This window comes from Erythrolamprus reginae, chromosome Z (assembly GCF_031021105.1).
Source record: "Erythrolamprus reginae isolate rEryReg1 chromosome Z, rEryReg1.hap1, whole genome shotgun sequence".
Lineage (NCBI taxonomy): Eukaryota > Metazoa > Chordata > Lepidosauria > Squamata > Dipsadidae > Erythrolamprus > Erythrolamprus reginae.
Window position 1 is genome coordinate 52626113 of NC_091963.1, and position 25150 is coordinate 52651262.

Sequence of the window (25150 nt, forward strand, 5' to 3'; positions counted from 1 at the left end):
GTAAGAAGTTATAAGAGATTTACCTTTCCCACAATATAATTGAGCTGTTGGAATGCAGCTTCGTATTACGCTGAACAAATGGTCAGACAAGCTAGTAATACAATACAGATCTTAATGGTGATTTATTTTTCCTTAAGCAGATGCAGAAGAGATAGTCTAATTTGTAATTGAGCACAAAAACAGGAAATTGAGCAACTGAATTTGTTAGTTAATAACCCGCCCGCGACACTAAAAACAATTTTTATGCTCCCGATCCATAATGTTTTTTTAAAATATATACGCAGGGAAATCCCATCCCGACGGCCTTCACGGAAAAAACTGACCCCAACGTCGTCACCTCCTGTTTCACGGACCCTTCCATCCATCTCACCTGATGATATTACACGCGTAGGTAAGTAGTAACCGGGAGGCCTCTAAAAACCTTTCTCCAGAATTCTGGAACAAGTCGTTTAATGCTCGAGAGTTGTACTGATAGATTCCATCGCGGCCACCATCCTATTGCAATGGCATTTACCTACTGTTAATCTTAGCCAGAAAACAGAAACTTTTTTTTCGCGGCGCGCCCGCCCGCATTCAATTCTAAACATTCCTGACTCAGACCACCATGCGTCTAAATGGAGCGACGACTATGGTGACTCAGAAAAGGATGGCGTTAACGCCTTCATTCGTATGACAGGATCGCTTTCCCACTCCCCCTGATGAGCATGCGCAACAGCTACATTTAGCTCTCTCGCTCTCTCTCGCTCTCTCTCTCTCTCTCTCTCTCTCTCACACACACACACACACACCCAAATATGGTAATCCTGCAGGACTTTCCAACAAATTATTGCAGAATCTAGTCAGTAGCTAGAAGAGAAGAAAACTTTCCTATAACCTAGTGCCTATTCGGCTTTTGCGATTCAGGTTTCTCAGCTTTAATCAAAAGCACTATGGATCTTATCCTCAGTGTTCCCATTTTTTTTCTTTTAAGAAAATAAAAGGAAAAATGGTAAGGGAAATCAAGATGTTTTGTAAATAGAGAACATTTATCACCTTAGATCCCTTTGGTGAATGATACAAGGCAGTTAGATGAATTGCATGCTCTAATCATGCATCTGCACTGCAATCCTAAGCAGTGCAGATACATCGTGTTAAATGATGTATTTTTATTTTCCTGTAAAGTTAAATCTCACCTTTATGGGAGTTACTTCCTTATATCTGAACAATTGTATATTAGTTGAACTGGAAACTTGTAAGTTCTGCCAAATTCATTATGGCTTTCTTAGGACATTAAGTTTGCTGCTCATACAGTTGAATGTTGGTGATCTGGAATTAAAATCTATCTACATTTTATTATCACAAGAAATGAGCAATATGGACATCTCCAAATTTTGTAGAACTATTAATAGGATCACTTATACTTTCTATGCAATACAATTAAAATGATGGTGATCATCCATCATTTTCGAAGAGAATCTTGACATCTTGGGAGGGATGTCAGTTAAAATAGAATGTATATGATGATGCGTATATACTGTATTTTTCAGAGTATAAGACAGAGTATAAGATGCACATTAGTTTTTTGGGCGAAAGAATCTGCTTACCAGATATTCATTTGACTAGCATCCTTAGTCTGGTCAGTTTCAGCACATTATTTTATCACCTGGTTAGGGCTTTGAAAAAAACCTTATTTGGAGAGAAAACTTGCAAGCCAGTAAGAGCTGGGGACATTGTAAGAACCTGGTTAGGGCTGGAAACAAAAATTCTGAGCAAGTAGAGCAATAAAAAAAACCTACAAAGACTTAGGGCTTGGAAAACATTCTCCGTAGAGAATAACAGTGAAAGACTTTGCAAGCCGGTAAGAGTTGGGGATATTGTTAGCACCTGTTTAGGACTGGAAAGAAACATTTAGAGCAAGTTAGCGCTATGAAAAAAAACCTGTAAAGGCAGGCTTGGGAAACATTCTTAGCCGAGAGTAACAATGAGAGCTTGCAAGTAATAAGAGTTCGGAACATAGTTAGCACCTGGATAGGGCTTGAAAGAAACTTACTCTAGAGTAATGAAAAAAACCTGCAAAGACTTAGAGCTTGGAAAACATTCTTTGCAGACAGTAATAATGAAAGAACCTGCAAGATAAAAGCTGGGAAGATCGTTAGTACCCAGTTAGGGCTGGGGGGAAAAAACTTTGAAAAAAGCTGCATTCAAAGCCTGTTTTACAGAGGAAAAAGGTGTGTTTTATACTCTGAAAAATACAGTAGGTCCCAAACTTCTATGGCATAACGACTTGTAAGGATTTGTTGATGGTATAAAATAAACAGTAGCAAGGATATAACTTGTCTCTGATTTTGAATAGCTAATCCCTTTTTTCCTTTATTCTCTTCAAGTTAATTTATTTGTTCTTTCATTGTCTTCACCAATGCTGAAATTTAAATAAGATACTGAAATCTAAATAGCTTTTGGTAAATTCTATATGCTGAAGGGGAGACTTCTGTTTCTTAAAAAGTAGCGTCTTATAAATAAGCTGTAGGCAGTGAGAAGACCTCTGAAAAGAGGTAATGTGTTATATGAGCCTACTAAACACAAAACATGTAAAGTTGTTGTGCTGGGCTTCTCATTAACAGCCCCCAGTGAAAGAGGAATGCAAATTCAAACACACACATGCCGGCTCAGAAGAAATAAAAGTACAGTAATACCTCATGATACGAACTTAATTGGTGCAAGGAGGAGGTTCGTAAGACGAAAGGTTCGTAAGACGAAACATTGTTTCCCATAGGAAACAATGTAAAGTCAATTAATCCGTGCAACAGCAAAAAAATCCCCGCAAAAAAACGCTGCCGCCCGGCTGTCACCTTTTAAAACAGCCAGGGGGGGGGGGCGCTTCCCAGCAGCCTCCCGAACCCGGAAGTTTGGCAAAATTTCGGGGTTCGGGAGGCTGCTGGGAAGCCCCGCAGCCCGGCTGTCACGTTTTAAAACAGCCGGGAGGCTTCCCAGCAGCCTCCTGAACCCCAACGCCAAACCCTCCACGCACTTCGCCCTGAATGCCTCCTGGCTCAAGCCCGCCTTTGGGTTATCGGCTGGGGGTGGGGAGCAGGAGGACCTTCCTAACTCCCTCCTCCCCGAGCCGAAAACCCAAAGGCGGTCTGCTGCTGCGCGCCTGAGCCAAGAGGCATTCAGGGCGTGGAGGAATGAGAAGCTCAAACGCCGGTGGCTTCAGCTTCCCATTCCTCCATGCATTTCGCCCTGAATGCCTCCTGGCCGCCTGGCAGAGCGCTCACAGCCAGCGGCGGTGGCGGGGGGGACGGACAAAAGGCACGCAGAGTGCCTGGCTCCTGCCTCTCCGGAGCCGCCGACCGAGCGGAGCGATCTTCTGCTGGCCACGGGCGAAGGGCGGGGAAGCCTCTTGCACCAGCTGCTACAGCCGCTGGCTTCCCCGCCCTTCGCCGGCAGAAGATCGCTCCGCACGGTCGGCGGCTGCCCAGAATCGTTATCCCTCCCCCGTTCGGATCTCACCCCCCTCCCCGCCCGGGGGGCTGGGATGGGAGGGAAAAAGAGAAAGAAGGCGGCGCTCCCCGCCCAGCCACGATGGTCCCTTCCTTATGGCTCATGTTGGCTGACGGGGAAGGGGCAGCGAAGTCGGTGCCGAGGCACCCTAAGCCCACCGGTGACAGCCAAAGGGTTGGCGAAGGGAGGGTGCTGCGGCGACCCGGCCAAGCCTATGGACGCGCGCCTCCCGTCGCTCTGCCCAATCGCAAAGCCGAAGGAGGCACGGGAGGCGTTGAATGTCATGTCCTCCGGCCAGTCAAGCGAGGCAAGGCGGGGAATGTTGTGGGGGGGGGGGGAAGTGAAGAAAATTGAAACAGATTACGAAAAGCTCGGTGGTGGATGGCACTCCTTCCAGGAAAACGCCCAGTCCAGCCCCCGCGGAGGCGTTTTCCTGGAAGGAGTGCAATCACCACCACCGAGCTTTTCGTAATCTGTTTCAATTTTCTTCACTCCCCCCACAACATTCCCCGCCTTGCTTCGCTTGACTGGCCAGAGGACATGACATTCACCGCCTCCCGTGCCTCCTTCGGCTTTGTGATTGGGCAGAGTGGCAGGAGGCGCATCCAATCGCAAAGCCGAAGGAGGCACGGGAGGCGTTGAATGTCATGTCCTCCAGCCAGTCAAGCGAGGCAAGGCGGGGAATGTTGGGGGGGGGGGAGTGAAGAAAATTGAAACATATTACGAAAAGCTCGGTGGTGGATGGCACTCCTTCCAGGAAAACGCCCAGCCCAGCCCCCGCGGAGGCGTTTTCCTGGAAGGAGTGCAATCACCACCACCGAGCTTTTCGTAATCTGTTTCAATTTTCTTCACTCCCCCCACAACATTCCCCGCCTTGCTTCGCTTGACTGGCCGGAGGACATGACATTCACCGCCTCCCGTGCCTCCTTCGGCTTTGTGATTGGGCAGAGCGGCAGGAGGCGCATCCAATCGCAAAGCCGAAGGAGGCAGGGGAGGCGGTGAATGTCATGTCCTCCGGCCAGTCAAGCGAAGCAAGGCGGGGAATGTTGGGGGGGAGTGAAGAAAATTGAAACAGATTACGAAAAGCTCGATGGTGGATGGCACTCCTTCCAGGAAAACGCCTCCGGGGGGGCTGGGCTGGGCGTTTTCCTTGGCGATCTTCCCATGGCTTCCCTTGGCTTCCCTGGCCGCCTGGCGCTGCAATCTTCCGATCTTCCCTTTGCTTCCCTGGCCGCTTCCCTGGCCGCCTGGCGCTGCGATCGGAAGATCGCAGCGCCAGGCGGCCAGGGAAGCGGCCGGGGAAGCGGCCGGGGAAGCGGCCAGGGAAGCGGCCAGGGAAGCGGCCAGGGAAGCCAAGGGAAGATCGGAAGATCGCAGCGCCAGGCGGCCAGGGAAGCGGCCAAGGAAGCCAAGCCGGGAGCAGTGCACCGCAGGCAACGCATGCTGTGATCACAGCGTGTGTTGCCTGCGGCGCACTGCTCCCGGCTTCCTTCCATGGCCGCCTTGGCTTCCCTGGCCGCCTGGCGCTGCGATCTTCCGATCTTCCCTTGGCTTCCCTGGCCACTTCCCTGGCTGCCTGGCGCTGGGATCTTCCGATCGCAGCGCCAGGCAGCCAGGGAAGCGGCCAGGGAAGCCAGGGAAGATCGCCAAGGGAAGATTGGAAGATCGCAGTGCCAGGCGGCCAGGGAAGCGGCCAGGGAAGCCAAGGCGGCCAGGGAAGCCAAGCCCGGAGCGGCGGCGATGCTGCTCCGGTTGCCTGGTCCTCTCCTGCCTCCCACGCTGATGTTCCCCGCTGCGTCAGGCGCCGCCAGCCCCAAGTCAGACGCACCCTCGCCGCCGCGCCCAGCCGCTGCCCGCCCCGTCCTAGCCGGAGCCTGAGCCGGCCCGCTCGGTTGCGCCTCCTCGCCCGCGGCCCGCCCACCTGCCCAGGATGCAGATCTGCTGTCTCTCCCCGTGCCCGCCGCCGGCCCGATCCTGCGCCTTCTGCTTCCCCCCCAGCCAAAAATACAAAGGTGGTCTGCCGCCACCTGCGGAGCAATGGGAAACTGAAGCCGCTGGCGGTTTCAGACTCCCTTTGCTCCACGCTGCTCCGCCCTGCCTGTCATGCGGCGGCAGACCGTCTTTGTGTTTTTTGCTGAGGGGGGGAGCAGGAGGACCTTCCTGACTCCCTCCCCCAGGGTCGGACCTCCTGCCCTCCCTCCCAGCCGAAAACCCAAAGCCGTTTTCCATCTTACGTACCTGCCGCCGCCGAGAAGCCCCGCAGCCCGGCTGTCACATTTTAAAACAGCCGGGTGGCTTCCCAGCAGCCTCCCGAAGCCGAACGCCAAACCCGAACTTCCGGGTTTGGCTTCGGGAGGCAACTGGGAAGCCCCCTGGCTGTTTTAAAAGGTGACAGCCGGGCTGCGGGGCTTCCCAGCAGCCTCCGGAATGCCAAACCCGGAAGTTCGGGTTTGCCGTTCGTAACACGAAAAAAGTTCGTAAGAAGAGGCAAAAATTTTCTGAACCCGGGTTCGTATCTCGGGTTGTTCGTAAGACGAGGGGTTCGTATCTTGAGGTACCACTGTAATGTATCTGAAACAGTGTTAAAAGCACACACGTTTAAGCAGAGTCAAATTTCTCTCACCCAGATTACAGTCCTGGAATGCAGTCAAAAGCAGGAACAAAATAGAGCAATTAAGGTAGCTCTGATTCCGCACAGCTCCCCCTCTTGAGTCCACAAGAGTAAACTGTGAACTGTCCAAATAGTCAACAGAAGTTCTGGAATAGTCCAAACCTTGGCAATGATCTTTCTCCAAATGAATAAACACCCACATGCTCACTCCCTAATGCCCGTAATTTATCATCAACCCCATTAACCTAATTGCCTCAGCAATAGGTGTTCTCTCTTATCTCCGACGATGCCTGCGCAGTTGGTCCCTTCTAGCCATGAGCCTGCGCATAGGGGCGTCTATCCACCGATCCTCCTCCGAGTCTGATGACTCGCTAATGGGGTCATTAACTAATGGGCTGGCTGCACCCATCTCTCCATCTGATTCTGCTTCCCCACCGTCTGACCTTGGCAATGAATCTTCACTATCCGAAGCTGTTGGCAATAATACAAGTCTCTTTTTAAAAAAAAAAATTTTTTTTAATTGATTTTTTAACAAGGTTAATATACACACAACTTAAAACAGTGCATAGTGAAAAAAATTACCCACCACCCCGACACACACACATACCCCACCACCATATCGGGGGTGTTTTTTATATAAACCACTATAAGCCGAGAGCAAAATATCTAATTACATATTATAGAGTGCTTCCAATTTATTTCTTGTAGCTTGGTCTCGGATTCTACTCGTCATATATCTTCTTACTTTGTCCCACCGTCCCATCAGTTGTTTCAATTCAGTTTCATTATCCAAATTTATCCTTTTACCCATCATTTCAAATTGAATATGGTCAACCATGTACCTATACCAATTTTGCATTGTCCATTTTGTCGCATCCTTCCAACCCAAAACTATTACCGCCTGAGCGCTTTCTATTGCTGCTTGTTTTATTTTTCTAAATTCTCCCATCGCATTGCTTTTAACTAATACTGCCATTTCCTTTGCGATTATCCATCGTATATTTAACATTCTATTTATATCCTCTTGCAACTTTTTGCCACAATTCCTGCACTATGGGGCATTCCCAAATCATATGCATAAACACTCCTTTATCTTGACAGCCATGCCAACAATTACCCCTAACCTGCTGAAAGTGTGCGAGCTGAACGGGAGTATAATACCACTTATGTAATATTTTCCTTCTCATTTCCCTAATTCTTGTATTCTTAGTTTTCCTTATATTTTCTACTATATTTTCCATCTCTTGTACTTCTACTTGTATCTCATTTTGCCACCATTTAGTCAATCCTTGAATTGTATCCCCGTCTGATTGCACTAACAGCTTGCTTATTTATTTATTTATTTATTTATTTATTTATTTATTTATTTATTTATTTATTTATTTATTTATTTATTTATTGGATTTGTATGCAGCCCCTCTCCGTAGACATATTGGTTGCTTGTGCCTTTATATCCCCATTTTTTTCTCTTATTATTTTCTCTAACCCTGTCTCCTCCCTCAATACTGCTTCTTTATTCTTCCTTTCATTAAGATATTTACATATTGCATTTATTTGTAGCCATCTTTCCTTACCTAACCACCGTTCTATACGATTTCTACTTGGCCTGCCAGCCTTCTCATATAACTGTTCTATCTTGGTTATCCCTCTTCCCTTCAAATCTCTTATAACCCTATTCAAATTTGTTTCATTGTCTCTATTTATTACATAAAGCGATGACAGTTTAGATTTATATAATCCTATTTTCCCCTGCCATTTGTTCCAAATTTCCATAGTCCCTTTCATGGGACCTATTAATTTACCTAAGTCGCTCCTATTCCACTTTATAAAAATTAATTCTCTATTCTTCATCTCGTTTATCTGGTTTTCCAGTTTCACCCATTTGTTTTCACATAGTTGCAACTCCAGTAACCTTTCCATTTGAAAAGCTTCCCTATACAGCTCCAAACAAGGAACTCCGCATCCCCCCTCTTTTTCATTCGCAATTAACCACTTTTTCCTTATACTTGGTCTCTTATCTTCTTCAATCCAGTAATTAAGTTTTTTGTCCCAATCTTTAAACTTAAATGTTGATCGCCCCCTGACAGCACCTGAAATAGGTACATCATTTTGGGAACCATCATCATTTTTAAAGCTCTTATTTTAGAGATTCTCCTTAACTTTTTCTCTTTCCAGCTCCTCATCTGTTTCAACATTTTCCTCCATATTAATCTATAATTCACCTCCTCAATTTTTGCTGGGTTTCTCAATAACCAAATTCCCAAATATTTGATTTTTTTTAGTCCTAATTTCAACTCTGATTCTTTCCTAATTTCTATCTGCTCTCTCAGACCTGTATTTAAACACATAATCTCTGATTTTTCCATATTAACTTGACAGTCCCGATTCCTGTTTAAACTCTTGTAAAATATTTATTTATTTATTTATTCATTCATTCATTCATTCATTCATTCATTCATTCATTCATTCATTCATTCATTTATTTATTGGATTTGTATGCCGCCCCTGTCCGCAGATTCGGGGAAGCTAACAACAGCAGTAAAACAGTATAACAAAATCCAATACTAAAAAGCAGTTAAAAACCCATTATATAAAAACCAGTCATACATATAAACATCCCATGCATAAAATTGTAAAGGCCTGGGGGGAAAGTGTATCTTAGTTCCCCCATGCCTGGCGGCAGAGGTGGGTTTTAAGCAGCTTATGAAAGGCAAGGAGGGTGGGGGCAATTCTAATCTCTGGGGGGAGTTGGTTCCAGAGGGTCAGGGCCGTCACATAGAAGACTCTTCCTCTGGGTCCCGCCAAGCAACATTGTTTGGTTGACGGGACCCGGAGAAGACCCACTCTGTGGGACCTAACTGGTCGCTGGGATTCGTGCAGCAGAAGGCGGTCCCTGAGGTAATGTTATACCTTTAATCATCTCCATTGGGGTCTGGATCAATATAATTGCATCATCTGCAAATAAATTTATTTTCATTTCTAATTTCATTTCTAATTCCCCTATTCTATATCCTGCCCAGGTGTTATCTTGTCTTATCTTATTTGCTAAGATCTCTATTGCTATTACAAATAATTTTGGAGATAAAGGACATCCCTGCTTGGTGCCGTTTAATATTTTAATTCTCTGCATTCTTTGTCCATTTACTCTTATATACGCTTCATTCCCTTTATAAATCTCTTTTATACTTTCACAAAATTCCCCCCCCCCATATTTAGTTCCTTACATAATTTATATAAATAGCTATGGTTAACTTTATCAAAGGCTTTATACACATCTAATTTCAGAATTTCCAATTTCCTTTTAGTAACGGTGGTATGGTGCATCACATTTATTACATTTCTAATTGGTTCGCTTATTTTCCTTCCCTTCACAAATCCATATTGATCCTCTTCAATTATTTTTGGTAAAATATTTTCTAATATATTTGCCAATATTTTCATAAATATTTTATAATCTTGATTTGCCAAACTGATAGGACGGTAGGACCCAGGCTCTCTTAAATCTCGACCCATCTTCAGAATAGTAACAATTTCTGAAAGCTTCCATGTCTGCGGGATATCAGGATTTAACAATATGTTATTGAACAGTTTCCCCAAATGCGGCAGCAATACATTCATAAGTTTTGTAAAATTCTCCTGTAAACCCATCTGGGCCCGATGCTTTGGCTTGTTTTAACCCTTTAATTACTCTAGCAATTTCATCTTGTGTAATTTCTGCATTCAATATTTGTTTATCTTCTTCACTTACTATTTTCCCAACATTGAGGACTCCTATCTTCACCTGCTCCTCTTTATACAAATCTTCATAATATTTCCCCATTATCTTCTCTAGCTACTCATTACCATATCTAACCACTCCACTAGAGTCTCTCAATGCTAAAATACATGATTTTTCTTTCCTCTTCTTCAGTTATCTGGCCATTTGCTACATTGATTTTGTCCCCCAGCTCCACATTTTTTGTCGCATCGTCATTCTCATCTTGTTCCATTTGATCTCATCATACACCAACAATTGTTTCTTTTTCAATTTCAATAAACAATTCCAATCGCTACTTTTAGTTAATCTTAACTGCTCTTGTATCAAATCTATTTCCTTTATCTTTATTTCCCTTTCTCTACCCCACATCTTCCTAATATCTGCTTCCATACATATACATTGTCCCCTCATAAAGGCCTTACATGCATCCCACACAATTGTTTAATACCACCCACATCATTAATTCTAAAATATTCACAACTCTGTTTGCAATTTCTCTTTATCTTGTTGACCAGCAGTTACAACTGCATTATTTCTCCAAATTCTTCGATTGCGTTCCTGACCTATTTCCAATACTGCCAATAGTGGGGCATGATCTGATAACCAAATATTTTTAATATCTACTTTTTTAACTTGTATATTGCCCCCATTCATTAATATATAATCTATGCAGCTAAATGTATGATATCTTGCTGAATAATATGTACTTCTGTTTGAAATATCTGCATGAAGATCCACCATATTAAGTCTGTTTAAATGTAACGTCCTACTGTTTCCAATCCCATTTGTTAATTGCATATTAAAATCTCCTGCCAAAAAAGTTGAGCCCTCCATAAAGTTGTCTAACTGCCTCTTAGTATTTATTATAAATTGTTTTGTTTTTGTATTTGGGGCATAAATTGCTGCCAATGTCAACTTCTTTTGATTTATTTTCCCTTTAACAAATATCCACCTTCCTTCTCTGTCTTTATGAACTCCAACTTCTTCAAAATTAACCCTCTGATAAATAAGAATCGCTGTACCTCTACTATTTTGCGTTCCTCTAGATTCATACACCCATTTCCAATTTCTATCATCAATCAATTTATCCCTTCCTCCCCATCTTTTATGTGTTTCTGTCAAAATCATAATATCCACCTTATGTTGCTTAGCCATCCTTAATATCCTACAACATTTCAAATCTGATCCCAAACCATTCACATTTAAAACCATTATCTTACACTCAATTATAATATACCAAAATAACCCTTTTCCCCTCTTGTTTTGCTCTTGGTTTAATTTTCCCCCTTTTCCTTACCCCTGTTACCCCCCCAAACTTGCCTCCCCCCATGCTCCCCCCACCAAAGGGGGGAGGACAAGAAAAACCCTTGTCCATTTATGAGGCACATTCTCTTGATTGCGTTCCCACACAACTAAGCTCCTCTTTCAACCACTTTTAATTGTAATAAAAGAGAAATATTCCCCTCCCACCCTCTGTTCTCCTTTAGATAATTCCTTCTTTAACTTTAACTTCTTTAACCCTTTCCCCCCCTTAAACGTCCCCCACCGAATAACAGATATACAAGAATCCAAAAACATTTTTTTAAAAAATAATTTTTATTGGTTTTATAGGTTTACATAAAACAAACATATAACAGTGCACAGTGCATGTGCCCGTCACCTAACAACACACACACCCCGTCACCCCCACCACCCGTACAAGAGGATTCAAAAAATTTACTTATTTATCTAACTATTAATCCTTGGCTCTATCTTGAACAAATATTACTGAAAGAGTGATTGTAATTTATTTTTCATATTTACATCACAGATTCTACTTAACATATAGTCTTTTACCTTGTTCCATCGCACCATCAGCTTCTCCAATTTATTCTCATCAAAATTATTTAATCTTATTTCCATAATTTCAAAATGTATGTGATCCACCATATACCAGTACCAATTTTGTACTGTCCATTTTGTAGAATCTTTCCATCCTAATACCATCACCGCTTGAGCACTTTCCAATGCTGCGGTTTTAATTTCCTTAAATTCTCCTAGTTCCCTATATTTAATTAAAATTGCTATTTCTTTTGTAATAATCCAGTTAATGTTTAACATTTTATTAATTTCATTCTGGACTACATTCCAGAATTTCTGAATTTCTGCACACTCCCAGATCATATGCATAAAAATTCCTTTTTTCTGGCACCCGTGCCAACATTTACCCTTCTCTTTCCCCTGGAAGTGTGCAATTTGTACAGGTGTATAATACCATTTATGTAAGATTTTTCATCTCATCTCTCTAACTCTCGTATTTTTAATCTTGTATATATTTTCTATTGTTTCTTTCATTTCTCTTTCATCTATTTGTAAATCATCCTGCCAACATCTTGTTAAACTTTTTGTTACTTCTTCTTCCATCTGCAATAGCATTCTATATATATTACCGGCTTGTGCTTTACTTTCATTTATCTTTTCACTTATTATTTTTTCTAAACTATTTTCTTCCCGTAAGAAGGCTTCTTTATTCTCACTTTTGTTTAAGTATGTACATATTGCATTAATCTGCAACCATTTCTGTTTACCAATCCACCATTCCAATCTAGTTCTACTAACTCTTCCATCTTTCTCATATAATTGTTCAATTCTCGTTATCCCTTTACTATTTAATATTTTAATAATTCTACTTAGGTTAACATCATCCCCTATATTCAATACATGTAACGTTGATAGCCTGGATACCTTTATTCCACTTGTCCTCTGCCATTTAAGCCATATTTCTAAACATGCTTTAAAAGGATCACTTAAAGTACTGATTTCAATTCTACTCCAATTTTTAAATAATAGTTCTTTGTTATTTATATTATTAATTTCTTTTTCTAATTCTACCCATTTCTTTTCCCCCCATAACTGTAGCTCCATTAACCTTTCCATTTGAAATGCATTTCTATATAATACTAGACATGGGCTGCCCCAACCTCCCTCTTTCTCTTGTGCAAACTGCCAATGCTTCCTTATTCTGGGTTTTTTATCTCCTTCAATCCAAAAATTTAGTCTATTATCCCATTCTCTTAATTTTGCCTCAGGAAAACTACCAGGTAGAACCTGAAACAAATACAGTGATCCCTCGATTAGCACGGTCTCGATTAGTGCGAAACGCTACAACACGGTTTTTCAAAAAATATTAATTAAAAAATAAGTCCGCGGTTTTTTTTTCTACACCACGGTTTTTCCCACCCGATGACGTCATACGTCATCACCAAGAGTCACTTCTCTGTCTCTTTCTCTTTCTTTCCTGTCATTCTCTGCTTCAATCATTTTCTCATTTCTCTTTTTTTCTCACCTTTTTTCTATCATTTCTCTCTCTTTCTCTCCCTGTTGCCGGCGTGGTATATGAGAGAGAAAGAGAGAGGCAATCATTTTCTCATTTCTCTTTTTTTCTCACCTTTTTTCTATCATTTCTCTCTCTCTTTCTCTCCCTGTTGCCGGCGTGGTATATGAGAGAGAAAGAGAGAGGCAGAGGTCGGGCGCATTACCGGGAGGTGGAGGCGGCGTGGGGACGCTGGGTGCCGGGGACACCGAGGAGGGGGTGGACGTGGCCTCTCAGCTGCAGAGCCGAACAAGGGCGGAGGCAACGGCGGAGTCCGGCGCTGGGGCCATGCGGGGCCGCTCATCCAGGGGGGCGTGGACTGGCAAGTCGCCCTCCTTTCTCTTTCTTTCTCTCTCTTATACCACACCAGTAACAGGGAGAGAAAGAGAGAGAGCGGAGGGCACCTTGCCGGTCCACGCCCCCCTAGATGAGCGGCTCCGCATGGCCCCAGCGCCGCCCAGGCAAAGGGGAAACCCCAAGATCGCTTGCCGCTTGCCGCTTGCCGTATTGCAGCGAAGGAGGCGAAGCAAGGCTCCAAGCTGCAATACGGCAAGCGGCAAGCGATCTTGGGGTTTCCCCTTTGCCTGGGCGGCGGGAAGACCAAGGGAAGGTTCCTTCAGCCGCCCAACACCTGATCCGCTCCGCAGCGCGGCAGCAGCGAGGAGCCGAAGATGGGGTTTCCCCTTTGCCTGGGCAACGGGGAAACCCCATCTTCGGCTCCTCGCTGCTTCCGCGCTGCGGAGCAGATCAGCTGTTGGGCGGCCGAAGGAACCTTCCCTTGGTCTTCCCCGCCGCCCACACGCAAACTCCACCATCTGCGCATGTGCGGCCATGAAAAAAATGGCGCGCATGCGCAGATGGTGTTTTTTACTTCCGCACCACTATAACGTGGAAATCGATTAGCGCGGGAGGTCTTGGAACGTAACCCCCGCGCTAATCGAGGGATCACTGTACATCATTTTTGGTATTATCATCATCTTAAGGGCCCTAATCTTAGCCATTCTTCCTAACTTTTTACCCTTCCAATTTTTAATCTGCTTCTGGATTTTTTTCCATATTAGGTTATAATTGGCCGTTACTATTTTTATTGGATTCTTGAATAACCAAATTCCCAAATATTTCATTTTTTTACAACCTAGTTTCAGTCCTGAAGTTTTTTGAATCTCGATTTGCTCTTTAGGGCCAGTATTTAAACATATTATCTCTGATTTATCTATATTAACCTTAAGTCCAGATTGTTCTTTAAATTCCTGAAGTAGTATCATTATTCTTTTCATCATTTCAATTGGGGTTTCAGACATCACTACAGCATCATCTGCAAATAAGTTTAATTTCAATTCAAGTTCCCCTATTTGATAGCCTCTCCATTCCTTATCATTTCTAATTTTGTTTGCTAAGGTCTCAATTGCTAATGCAAATAACATTGGGGATAGTGGGCAACCCTGCTTAGTTCCATTTTGAATTTTAACCATTTCTGTTCTATTGCCATTTACTCTGATTTGAGCCACATTATCCTTATATATTGTTTCTATAACTCTGCAAAATATGTTTCCCATATTTAAGTCTTTACATAATTGAAATAGGTAGTCATGGTTAACTTTGTCAAAAGCCTTATAGACACCTAATTTTAAAATGCTTAATTTCCTTTTGGTACTGGTAGCATGGTGTAAAACATTGACCACGTTTCTTATTGGTTCATAAATTTTCCTTCCTTTCACAAATCCGTATTGATCTTCTCCAATTATTTTTGGTAATATATTCTCCACCCTATTTGCCAATATTTTCATAAATATCTTATAATCCTGATTTAATAAGCTGATGGGGCGATAAGAACTCGGGTCCATTAAATCACGATCTGGTTTTGGGACCGTTATAATTTCTGACATTTTCCACGTCTGTGGAGTTTCAAAAGTCTCCATTACATTATTAAACAATTTCTCCATATGCGGTAATAATTCATTCATATACACTTTATAATATTCAGCAGTAAAACCATCTGGACCTGGAGCTTTGGCAGGTTTCAATCCCTTAATAACTCTAGATATCTCCTCACTTGTGATTTTTGCATCTAACATTTGACTATCTTCTTCCTTTAATTTCTTTTTAACCTCTGAGGTTTGCAAAACAACATACTCTTTTTTATATAATTCCCCATAAAAATCTCTCATTATTTTTTCCATTTCTACATTACTACGTTTTATTACACCATCCTTATCTTTTAAAGCAGAGATGTAAGATTTCTCTTTTCTTTTTTTCAAATAGTGTACCATTTGCTTCATTGATTTGTTACTCCAACCTCTAATTCTATGTTTCATAATCATCTTCATTTTATTCCATCTTTCTTCATCAAGTAATTGTAATTTCTTTTTCTCAAATGATAATAATAAATTCCATTCTCTATTTCTTGTAATTTTTAAAGTTTCTTGGATTAAATCTATTTCTTTTAATAAATTATTCCTCTTAACATCCCAGGATTTCCTAATAAAAGCTTACCCCTCATTACTGCTTTATGTGTATCCCAAACTATTGTTTGTTTAATCTCACCTGTTGCATTAATACAAAAGAATCCATTAAGTTCCCTTTGTAATTTAATTCTACTCTCCTCATTTGCTGAGACAATGGGGTTATACCTCCAAATTCTTTGTTTGCTACAAACCTCTATCTCTATCACAGCCAACAGAGGAGCATGGTCTGATAGCCAAATAGTTTTCACTTCCGCTTTCTTAAACTTTACCTTATCTGTTTTATTAATTAACATATAATCTATACAGCTAAATTTATTATGTCTTGCAGAATAGAAAGTATCTCTATTAACTACGTTTTCATGAAGATCCATCATATTAATTTTATTTAGATGTAACTTTTTCTTTTCCCCCTTCCCTGCTGTTAATTCCAAATTAAAATCGCCTGCTAAAATTACTATACCTTCCGCAAAATTATCTAGTTTCCGTTTTACATTTATTATAAATTGTTTTGCATTTACGTTAGGGACATAAATAACCGCTAAGGTTACTAACTTGTTTCTTATTTTCCCCTTAATAAATAACATTCTGCCATCATTGTCCCTTTTAATATTACTTAACTGAATCCAAAAACATCTCCAAGAAAAAAATACAAAAAGACAAGGAGAGCCAACAAGGTCACTTTTTAGCTCGTGTTATTCTCTGCTCTCTTCTAATGGCCTCCACCTGCCCGGTTAACTCCTTCAGCTGCTCTTCCCTTTGTCTTTCCTCCTCGTCTGGGGTACTCCGACCGTCAAAAAAATCTCCTTCCTCTGCTTCTTTTGTGTCACTCATTGATCCTTGTGCTCCAACTTCTTCAAACTTGATCCCCAGTTGATCCAATAATGCCTTTCCCTCCTCCAATGTACATACCCTGTACATTTTATTTTCTTGGAACACCAAAATAGCAGCTGGAAACCCCCAAGTAAACTTTTTTCCACTTTGATATAAACGGCTTGAAATTGGGCGTAAGGCAGCTCTCGTTCTCAAGGTTTCCCAAGAGAGATCTCTTAAAACTCTTATCTCATTTCCATCTTGTTTAAGGCAAGCAGAACTCTTCAAAGACTTGTAAACAATCTCTGCTTTTTTTTCACTGACCAAAGCCATAACAATGTCTCTTTGCCTCTCCCTGTTTCTGCGTGGAGCAGCCCAGTGAACCCGTAATATATCTTCCGAGCCGACTTGAACACCAGCTTGCTTATTTATCCAAGCAGGTACTGCTTCAATTAAGTTTAAACCAGAGGCAAAGTCTGATCTGAACCCACGCAGACATAAATTTCTTCTCCTCTGACGGTCCTCCAGATTAGCAATTCTATAATTCATTTGTTTAATTAATTCATCATGATCCTTCGCTTGTTTTTCAACTTTTTGTATCTTTCCAGCAGAAGATTCCTCCTCCTTTTTAATCAATTTTACTTCCGAAGCCAGATTTCCAATTGTTGACTCCACTGTAATAAATCTCTGCTCAAATCCAGAACAGATGTCCAACAATTTATCCAGGTTTTTTTTGATGTTCGCTAAGCTTGAGTCTTTCCCTTTCTCCACCATTTTAAGATTTATTGTACTCACTTATCACTCCCTCGTTATAGCGAAAGAATCTCCGTCTTTGCTTAAAACCGTAAATCTTTAAGTTCTCTTTGATGTCTGTAGATTTTTGTTGTTTCTGTTCTTCTTCAAGAAGGATTTATAATATTTTTAAGGGAGAGATTTCCCTTTACATATTAGTTCAGAGCTAGAGGTGGAGCACTTAGAATTCAATTTGGCACATGCTCAATCAGCAATAATTCAAGTCTCTGTGACCCTGAGGATTCCCCTAAACCAGCGGTCACCAAACTACGGCCCATGGAACCGATGCGGCCAGCTGAGGCCATTTATTTGGCCCGCAGTAGCGCACAAGATTTTACCAATAGATATAATAAGCTCCAGAATCTCCTTTCTACTCACCGCAGTCTGCTGCTGAGTGAGGAGGAGGTGGAGAGCCAAGGGGCAGGGAGGAAAGCGGGCCTGCAATTGGCCCCTTTCTTTGCCGCCTTTAGGGAGAGAAACTGTTTCTGCCCTATGGCAGAGCAGCAACAGTTCCTCTCCCTAAAGGGCCCACTTTCCTCCCCACCCCTTGGCTCCCCACCACCTCCTCTGCAGTGAGTGGACAGGAGATTCAGGAAACCCCCGAATTCACCTAAATGGAGGCGGGGTGGTGGCTTCAAGGGACCAAGAGCCAGTCCTTCTTGGTGCTGCATTGTTGCAGCCTCTGAGGCCGCCGCCGCCACCTCCGGGTGAAGGGATCTCTTTGGTGGGTGGCCTCAGAGGTTGCAGCAATGCAGCGCCGAGAAGGACCCTTGAAGCCACTGCCGCCCACCATGGAGATCCCTTCACCCGAATGGAGGCAGCAGCGGCAACTTCAAGGGACCAACAGTTGGTCCTTCTCGGCGCTGTGTTGCTGCAGCCTCTGAGGCCGCCTCTGTTCGGGCGATGGGATCTCCTTGGTGGGCGGCCTCGGAAACTGGCAATGCAGCGCTGAGAAGGACTGGATGTTGATTCTTTGAAGCTGCCGCTGCCGCCACCACCACCCACCACAGAGAACCCTTCACCCAAACAGAGGCGGCAGTGTTGGTGGCTTCAAGGGACCAAGAGCCGGTTCTTCTCGGCGCTGCGTTGCTGCAGATTCCGAGGCCGCCGCCGCCTCCGTTTGGGCAAAAGGATCTCCTCGGTGGGTAGTCTCGGAGGCTGAAGCAATGCAGCCCCGAGAAGGACTGGCTGTTGGTCCCTTGAAGCCGCCACCACCGCCACCCATTGCGGAGATCCCTTCGCCCGAACGGAGGCAGTGGCGGTGGCTTCAAGGGACCAACAGCTGGTCCTTCTCGGCGCTGCGTTGCTGCAGCCTCTGAGCTCCGCTGCTGTCCCCGGGTCATCGTAACGAAATGTCATAAGTCAGGGACAACGTAACCTGGGGACTACCTGTAATTAGAGAGAGAGAGAGAGAGAGAAAGCCATTGCTGGAGAGAGAGAGAGGGACAGAGAGAGAGAGAAAGAAAGCAGAGAGAGAGGGGACAGAGAAAGAGAGAGAGAGAGAGGGAGAGAGAAAGGAAGAGGGAGAGAGAGAAAGGGAGAGAGAGGGGGGGAGAGAGAAAGGAAGAGGGAGAGATAGAAAGAGTGAGTGAGTGAAAGAGAAAGCAAGAGAGAGAGAGAGAAAGAAAGAGAGAGGGACAGAGAGAAAGGAAGAGAGAAAGAAAGGAAAGAGAGAGAGAGAAAGAGAGAGAGAAAGAGAGAGAGGGAGAGAAAGGAAGAGGGAGAGAGAGAGAGGGAGAGAGAGAAAGAGGGAGAGATAGAGAGGGAGACAAAGAGAGAGGGAGAGATAGAAAGAGAGTGAGTGAGAGCGAGAAGGAAAGCAAGAGAGAGAGAGAAAGAGGGAGAGAAAGGAAGTGGGAGAGATAGAAAGGGAGAGAAAGAAAGAGGGAGAGAGAGAGGGGGAGAGATACAGAGAGATAGAAAGAGAGAGAGAGAAAGAGAAAGAGAGGACAGAGAAAGAGAGAAAGAGGGAGAGAGAGAGGGAGGGAAAGGAAGAGGGAGAGATGGAAAGAGAGAAAAAGTAAAAAGAGGAAGAGAAAATGAGAAAATGATGGAGGGAAAGAATAAGGGAGAGGAAAATGAAACAAATGAGAGAGAAGGAAAAAACAGGGATGAGAGAAGTGGAGAATTAGGAGGGAGGGGAGGGAGGAAGGAGAAATGGAGGGAATTTGTTGATTTAAGTTTAAATTTACTTGTTAATAAAGAAGTATAAATTACTTTATTACTTCTTTATTTTAAATATTGTATTTGTTCCCATTTTGTTTTTTACTTTAAATAAGGTATGTGCAATGTGCATAGGGATTTGTTCATAGGTTTATTTTACAGTCCGGCCCTTCAACAGTCTGAGGGACAGTGAACTGGCCCCCTGTGTAAAAAGTTTGAGGACCCTTGCCCTAAGCCAACGTCCAAATTTCCTGTTGCAGGAGCTGGCCCAGAGTCAACCACAACAAGAGTAATAGGATTAAAAGGGCTATTGGGGATCTTCTAGTCCATTGTCTACTTTGCCATCCAAAAGGAGGAAACAGAAAGCTTATGAGCCAATTTGGCTAAATGTCAGATAATTATATGTGCAAATCAGAGATATTAATCAAATTGCTTATCATGAAGTTGGCTACTACAGCTTGTTTTTGATGATGTTGCTGACTAAAAAGTTATTTTAATAGATCCATACAGTTTTCATTACTACACTGTCCTTCCTTTCTCTATGACTTTTGGAAAAAAATTCTGAGTCTATTTTCCAGTCTTGATAGTTTTTGATAGTGTCCCGTAGAATCACTAATTATGTCTGACACTGTAACTATGGCATAATGACTTATTTTTCAGAATATCTATTTCCTGCAAAGCAGTAAAATACCAAAGTTTTGTTCTACTTCCTAAACTTTACAAGAAAGATAAAATTATAATAGTAAAGATTTTAAAGTTTGAGCTGAAATTTTCTATGCATATATTTTTTGAATTTCATACAGTACATCGAATACATTAAATTTACTATGACCAAAGAGTCATTTCTTGCAAATTTTATGAGTAATTTGACTTTGAAATATACTAGAAATTTTTTATGGGAAAATCCTTATCTCTTTTCAAATTTCAATTACAAATTCTTCAATTAGGCTTGAAAATTATGAAGTAGAAACCATTTATTTCATTTTATTTAAATTTACATTATCATATGTTGCATGTTCGGTGTATTGATAACTTTTTTACTGTTATAAGAAAGACAAACTTTACCCATGGTGAAAGCTTGCAAATAATAATTTTATTTTCCTCCCCTCCATAGGAAGAAACTTTGAAGTAGAAGAGTGATGACTCTCCAGCACTTGAGAACTCTGTTCAGAGCTACAGGCCTCTACCTTCCAAGTTTACAAGTACAACAGTATATAAATATCAATAAAAGATGTCTGAATACTAGGTTACTTCATGGTCAAAGAAGGGTTGTTGTCACAGGTATAGGATTAGTATCTCCTCTTGGTGTTGGAACCCAGTTGGTTTGGAACAATCTTCTCCAAGGAAACTGTGGGATAGTTGCCCTTGAAGGGGAAGAATATGCTTCTGTTCCTTGTAAAGTTGCTGCTTGTGTGCCAAAAGGGGTTGATGAAGGTCAGTTCCATGGAGAAAATTTTATAATAAAATCAGATAGCAAAGCTATGTCTTCTGCTACCATCATGGCCATAGGCGCTGCTGATTTAGCATTAAAAGATTCTGGTTGGTCTCCGCAATCTGACCAGGATAGTTTGAAAGCTGGTGTGGCCATAGGAATGGGAATGGTTCCATTGGAAGATATCTCTGATACAGCCTTGACATTCAGAACAAAAGGCTACAACAAAATCAGCCCATTTTTTGTTCCAAAAATTTTGATAAATATGGCAGCAGGTCATATTAGTATCAAGCATCAATTGAAAGGACCAAATCATGCTGTGTCCACTGCTTGTACCACTGGAGCACATGCCATTGGAGACTCTTTTCGATTTATAACTCATGGTGATGCTGATATGATGTTGGCTGGAGGAACGGAAGCTTGTATTAGTCCGTTGTCTCTGGCTGGATTTGCCAGAGCTCGGGCTCTGAGCACTAGCTTTAACTCTAACCCTCAAAAAGCTTGTCGGCCATTCCACCCACTAAGAGAAGGATTTGTTATGGGAGAAGGTGCTGCAGTTTTGGTTTTGGAAGAATACATGCGTGCTATCCAGAGAGGAGTCAAACCATATGCAGAAATTTTAGGCTATGGACTGTCAGCTGATGCCTGCCACATTACAGCACCCGATCCAAATGGAGATGGAGCTTTAAGGTAACAGCTATTGTCATAAATCATTGGTATAATTTGGTAATGTAGGAATGGCTTGCTTTTATATGGGAACATTAACTGCGGTAGCTAATCGAGAAATATATTTACCAGGAAAGTGATACCAGTTTTGGGTGTGGTGGTAGTGTGCCTCCATGTGTGAAGAGTCTGTTGGCAAAGAATATCTATGGCAGTGATGGCAAACCTTTTTTTCCTCAGGTGCCGAAAGAGCATGTGTGCGCGCCATTGCACATCTGCAAGTGTCCCCACCCATAATTCAATGCTTGGGGAGGATGAAAAAAGCTTCTCCCCCCACCCAGAGGCTCTCTGGAGGCCAGAAATGGAGAGGGTGTAAAAATGCCCTCCCTCATCCCCCAGAGGCTCTCTGGAAGCAAAAAATGTCCTCCCAGAGCCTCTGTGCAAGCCTCTGGCCAGCACACACATGCACGTTGGAGCTGAGCTAGGACAATGTGGCAGATATGGCTCCACGTGCCACCTGTGGCATCCATCACAGGTCTATGGAGATTGGTAACCAGAAAGTTCAGTTGCCTTTTGAAAAAAGCATTTTTGGAACTGCTGGCAAAGAGAATGGTGCACTGGCATGGTCAGTGAGTAGACCACTGTTCTTTGCTATTTACTCTGGAAGTAAAGTTACAATGCTGGGTCAGCCTTGGCTGCCATTTCACAATCATTTGAACCAATCACCAGGTGCAGCTGTGCATGCACGTTATTTGCCCAATGACAAATTCTGATGAGCACCCATCTTCCCAGGATAAAACCAGATATGACATGGATATCAGCAGCCTTCCTTTAAGGTGACTTTCTTTAAGATTATGGTAACTGGTACACCCCTTTTTTGTGGTCACACATTAAAAAAATGTTTTTTTCATATAAAAGTTAGATTGGCATTGGTACATTTATTACTGAGACCTTTTCATTTTTATGTTTCTGTTTTCCTGTGTTTTTGATGGTTGATGAATGGAATATTTTTATTCCTTTATTTGCCTGCTACAGTGCTTTATGTTACAGTCTCCTTTGTACTGTTCTTTTAGTTACATTTCATATAAATTATTATTTCATTTTTTAAAAAGGAATTGAGAAACAATTGACCCAATATACTAGTTTTAAGATTAATACCTTTTTTCATAAGTATTAAAGTATGAACAGAGCTTTTATTTAGGAAGGATGTGAATCTGATAAAGTTTTAAATTTGAATTTGGATAAAGCCATTTGAAATATTATTGTGATTATCAGAGATAATCATGGAACAATTATACTGGCTCATTGTAAATAAGGAAATAATTATGAATTATATAGTAGCTACATACTATGTTAGAACTGATATTGCTCATAAAAATCTATTTTATCCATTGTTAAAATAATGGTAATTCCTCATTATATAAAAAAAGAAAATTAACTGTTAATAATTGTTTCTGCTTCTTCAGCTCCAGGGTACCTACAGTTAAGGAGAGACACGGCATTCAATAAAATATTCTACCAACCAACACAACTGAAGATTAAAGATAATTAAATTTATCAGCTCCCTAGAATTTTCTAGTTACAACCAACCTGACAATACATACTATAGAATATCATTTTTCAATTAAAATTATAATATAGAAGAAAAGGGTGCCCATGTCTTAAAAACCCAGCTTAAGAATTCAACATTTAGTTGTAACAGGTGTCTTGTGAAGTTCTTCATACTTCTTAGTTTGGGTGAGGATCTCCTAATCTTCAGTGCAGAGTTACAGTATATAGGATCCCAGAGAATTTCATTTACATATATGACTTTATATCCTTTCAGTGTTGCATGTTTCATTTTTTTAGGCACACAAATTGATTGAAATAACTTTCTCATATCGATAAGCTAATGTCTTCCTTTCTGTTCCAAAGGTGCATGTCTGCAGCAATCAAAGATTCTGGAATTTCTCCAGAAGATATAACATACATCAATGCTCATGCCACCTCCACTCCACTAGGAGACGCTGCAGAGAATCAAGCTATCAAAGACCTTTTTAAAGGTCATGCTTCTGCTCTTGCAGTCTCCTCAACTAAGGGAGCAACAGGTCATCTCTTGGGTGCCGCAGGAGCTATTGAGGCAGCTTTTACTGCTTTAGCTTGTTACCATGGAATTTTGCCACCTACTTTAAATCTGGATCAGACAGAGCCATTATTTGATCTCAATTATGTTCCTCTAGTACCACAAGAATGGAAATGTAAAAAGCGGCTTATTGCTCTCAGTAACTCTTTTGGTTTTGGTGGAACTAATGCATCATTGTGTTTTGCTAGTATTTAATCTTGCAATCTCTATATGTAAGTACCATGCTCCCTTCTTCATTTACCTACCAACCAAATATAAGTATAAATGTAAATCATTTGTCTATTTCTTTTATCCACATCTTTATTTATTAGTGCTTGCTTGTTCGTTTGCTTTTTTATATATGTTTTATTGGTACTTTTTTTCTTCAAAAATATAAAAAATTCCATGCCTATCTGAACAATATGTTGTCTGGGTGTAGTTAATTTTGAGTAAAGGTACAACAATAACCATAATCATACTATTAATCTTAATAAACATATCAATATTCATCATAAAATAATAAAACAATTAGTTTTTCCATTTTAAAAATCACTTCACATACCTGTACAATTAGCACAGGGGGGCCCCAAGGCTGTGTACTCTCACCACTTCTCTCCAATGACTGCATCTCAAACAATCGATTTGTTAAACTACTGAAGTTTGCAGATGATACAACAGTGATCGGACTCATTCGAGATAATGAATCCGCATACAGACGGGAGGTTGAACAATTAACCTTGTGGTGTGACCGGAAAAATCTAGAACTGAACATTCAAAACTGTAGAAATGGTGGTAGATTTTAGGAGAAACCCTCCTTCCATCCTTCCACCTCTCACAATACTAGACAACACAGAATCAACAGTAAAGACCTTCAAATTTCTAGGTTCTATCATAGCTCAAGACCTAAAATGGTCACGTAACATCAAAAACATCATCAAAAAAGCACAACAAAGAATGTTCTTTCTGTACCAACTCAGAAAGCTCAAACTGCTCAAGGAGCTGCTGATACAGTTCTACAGAGGAATCATTGAGTCTGTCATCTGCACCTCTATAACTGTCTGGTTTGGTTCTGCAACCCAACAAGACAGACACAGACTTCAGAGGGTAATCAGAACTGCAGAAAAAACAATTGCTGCCAACCTGCCTTTCATACTGCAAGAGTCAAAAAGAGGGTGGTGAAAATATTTACTGACCCCCTCACATCCTGACCACAAACTGTTTCAACTGCTACCCTCAAAACGTTGCTACAGAGCACTGCACATCAAGACAACTAGACACAAGAACAGTTTTTTCCCAAATGCCATCACTACTAAACAAATAATTCCCTCAACTTTTTACTAAGTCTGCACTTCTATTTCTACTAGTTTTTTCTCATCATTCCTATCATCCTTTTCCTCTCACTTAGTACTGTATGACTGTAACTTGTTGCTTGTATACTAAGATTTTTATTAATATTGATTGTTTCTTCATTGCTTATTTGACCCCTGTGACAATAATTAAGTGTTGTACCACATGATTCTTGAC

General features: G+C 41.8%; 2 protein-coding genes across 2 annotated transcripts in view; one reads left to right on the forward strand and one right to left on the reverse strand.

Moving 5' to 3' along the window:
• NGLY1 (N-glycanase 1) overlaps positions 1-673 on the reverse strand; it is a 53172-nt gene extending 52499 nt beyond the window's left edge. The window contains exon 1 of the mRNA XM_070727270.1: positions 519-673. The gene's annotated coding sequence lies outside the window, so the exon portion shown is untranslated. The remainder of the gene's footprint in view (positions 1-518) is intronic.
• OXSM (3-oxoacyl-ACP synthase, mitochondrial) lies at positions 296-24044 on the forward strand. Its single transcript, XM_070727272.1, has 3 exons — positions 296-391; positions 20545-21552; positions 23440-24044. Exons 2-3 carry the CDS (start codon positions 20570-20572, stop codon positions 23840-23842), a joined length of 1386 nt encoding a protein of 461 aa, XP_070583373.1. The 5' UTR covers positions 296-391; positions 20545-20569; the 3' UTR covers positions 23843-24044.
• The last annotated feature ends 1106 nt before the right edge of the window (positions 24045-25150 follow it).

Excerpts from the sequence above, each read along its gene's own strand:
- OXSM (XM_070727272.1), top strand. The coding sequence starts at position 20,570 with ATGACTCTCCAGCACTTGAGAACTCTGTTCAGAGCTACAGGCCTCTAC. Across the intron at positions 21,553-23,439 it reads AATGGAGATGGAGCTTTAAG|GTGCATGTCTGCAGCAATCA; the intron begins GTAACAGCTATT and ends TCTGTTCCAAAG.